Consider the following 2,643-nt stretch of genomic DNA (forward strand, 5'->3'; position numbering starts at 1 on the left):
CCATAATACTTAGTTTCTAGAAAGCTGTTTAAGTTATACATATTCTTTTTATATCCCAATATTTTCTAAATATAATCATTGACATTTAATAGCCATAGATACTTACATGGAGCAAAGGGAATATTTTTTTTTCTAGGTGTAAGAGGTAGTAGATTGAGTTTGAAGGAATTTTCAGGGGTTTCAAAGGTTCTTGACTGGATGATGACCGTTCACATATCATATTCTGCTCAGAATATGGCAAGACACAATACTACATCCGGTTACTCCTCCTGTATATGTTTAAAGATAATTCACTTTGCTCGTTCCTTTCAATAATGTTAAGGGTTTTCTCCCTAAAATAAAATGATTATCTAATATTCGATCTAGGGAGGGGGAGGAAATTAGAAATGTCTACGATGAGGCCTAGAAATAGGCTTAAGTAAAAATTTGCGAGGTGCCAGACCCTCAGGCGGTGCATTGAATTCCATTATACTAGGTGTACGAGGTCTATGAAACCATTAGGTGACCACGTGCAGGATAATACGGCCATTACCAATAATCCATATTCGGCTAGAGAAGCAGGTATGCTCCTGTCACATCATTTAGGCCAGGTCTGGCCCCAGTTGGGTTGAGCAGGCGGGTTGTTATTTCTAGGTGGTTGATCTCCCAAGAAAAGGTATATTGCGTTACCGTAGTTGACTATCGCCCGCACCTTCAAATCAATCTTTTTTTCGCATAGATAATATGCATCCTTTTATAAATAAATTAGTATAGAATAATTAGAAGTAGTTAGCAATAGCAAGAACCAAAAGGTGATTAGGAGAGGCAAAATAATACTCGCACTTATTCGCGGCACTTGACTAAATATCCTCGCACAGCATTTAAAAAAAGGTAACGATACATTTGCTGGACAGAAAATTGGTTTGACCATGATTTATCTCAGTAGGTTGTGCAAATTATCCGGGGTTGTATTTCTTATGCTATATCGAAACATTGTATAGCAAAAAAAATGTAAATATCAAAATGCTAATCCTGAGAGGTGTAGGTGTGAGCACTGCTTCTCTATCCACGAGTGCGAGATTGGAAGACTTGTGACACAAGTTGTTGCAACTTTCCGGATGCGAATGCGACTATGGACTAGTTTTGCAGACCATTTCGCCGAGCCTGTGACATTCGGTGGCCATGTTCACGGAGCATTACTGGACAATTTCCAATTATATACCAGCCTTCAAGGCCGCAGATGTGCTCAATTTTCGTCAATAGTAAATGAATATCATTACAGTGAGCATTTTGCTTGAAAAACTACACTCAGAACGTATGGCGCTAAGAAATTTGCAGGCAATAAAAAAGTTCATTGTGCCCTGATAAGGCAGTAAATTGCTTGAGATATAAATTTTGTGTAGATAAAGGGGTGTAATAGCCCATATAGAAATCTGGTGGAAAAGTAGAAAATTTTAAAGTGTAGTATTTCCAGACAATAATCCTTGGGTAGTTCTACCTCCCATTGTACTACTAAATACAGAAGGCTGGCAATATATCTGCTAAGTTCATATTTCTAAATGTATTACAACTACTCTTGGATATGCGAATTGAAACCAGAAACGTACAATTTCCTAATTCAATTGCAAAAAGATGTATACCGAAAACCTTATTGATGTGTTTGATATTAGTAATTCAGCTGCCAGAGATAATATCAGGTACATGCTTTTAAGGTACAAACTATACTGGAAAGGAATATGAGCAACATCTTGCGAGAGAGAACGAAAAAGAGAACAGCTACTAATCAAGGCTTTCAAGACCTATTTGATGAAGAAAAGAGAGAATATGAAGCTAACAACACCATAGATTCAAAATTAGAAATAATTAAGACAAAGTCACACCCCTCAGTATTAATTACTCCCTTGAATAACATTGATGATGCAAGTCTCAATAATACATATGTAACAGGAATGATAGAGGATATTGTAATGAATGGAAATAACTATACACAAATGATGTTTCTAGTGTTAAATATTATTTTTTGAATCACCTTGGTATTGGATGTTTTATTACCAAGAATTTCTCTCCTTTATGTCTTATTCTTTTATAAATTGATATATTCCATTTGCTTTTCTTACCTTCAAGGTAAAAACACCAGCATGTTTAAGATCACTTAGATTTATCATTGACAGAAAATGCTTATTTCCTAAATTTTTATTTTTCTTTACATCCATTCTGCAGAAGCTTATAATTGACGGAAGTCTCTCCTCTGTTGTTGCTTTATTATGATTAATATTTCATCTCAGCTCTAAAATTAAAGGCTATTCGATATTGTTAAAGTATGATAAGAAAAAATTGTCTAGGAAAGAATTCAAGACAAGAATTCGATTATTCCGATTATTGCAAGTCTTCAGTTGAATCCTTCTTGACAAGAAAATATGGAAAAAGATTCTAGGTTCGTAATATTTCTAGATATTCTCTAATAATTCATCCTTTGAGTTCTTCGCTCTTTGTTGAAAGTTATTAGATAAGTACGCTGATGTAAAATTAAATAATTTAACTATCTCTCCCCACCCCTCGCACAAGTGTTGGGAATTTTTGGATTATTATTGTTTGTTTTGGGACTGATTTACAGGTAAAGGATTTGCTTATTATTATTTCATTCCTAGTCTAATTATAGATACT

General features: G+C 34.7%; 1 protein-coding gene across 1 annotated transcript; it reads left to right on the forward strand.

Moving 5' to 3' along the window:
- Positions 1 to 1,715: 1,715 nt before the first annotated feature.
- On the forward strand, positions 1,716 to 2,003 carry AC631_05924 (uncharacterized protein; the record flags this gene model as incomplete). The annotated part of the gene is made up of 1 exon (XM_015614753.1): positions 1,716 to 2,003. The coding sequence occupies one exon, from the start codon at positions 1,716 to 1,718 to the stop codon at positions 2,001 to 2,003; it is 288 nt and encodes a 95-aa protein (XP_015464419.1).
- Between the last annotated feature and the right edge of the window lie 640 nt (positions 2,004 to 2,643).

This window comes from Debaryomyces fabryi (assembly GCF_001447935.2).
Source record: "Debaryomyces fabryi strain CBS 789 chromosome Unknown contig00345, whole genome shotgun sequence".
In the NCBI taxonomy this organism is placed as follows: domain Eukaryota; kingdom Fungi; phylum Ascomycota; class Pichiomycetes; order Serinales; family Debaryomycetaceae; genus Debaryomyces; species Debaryomyces fabryi.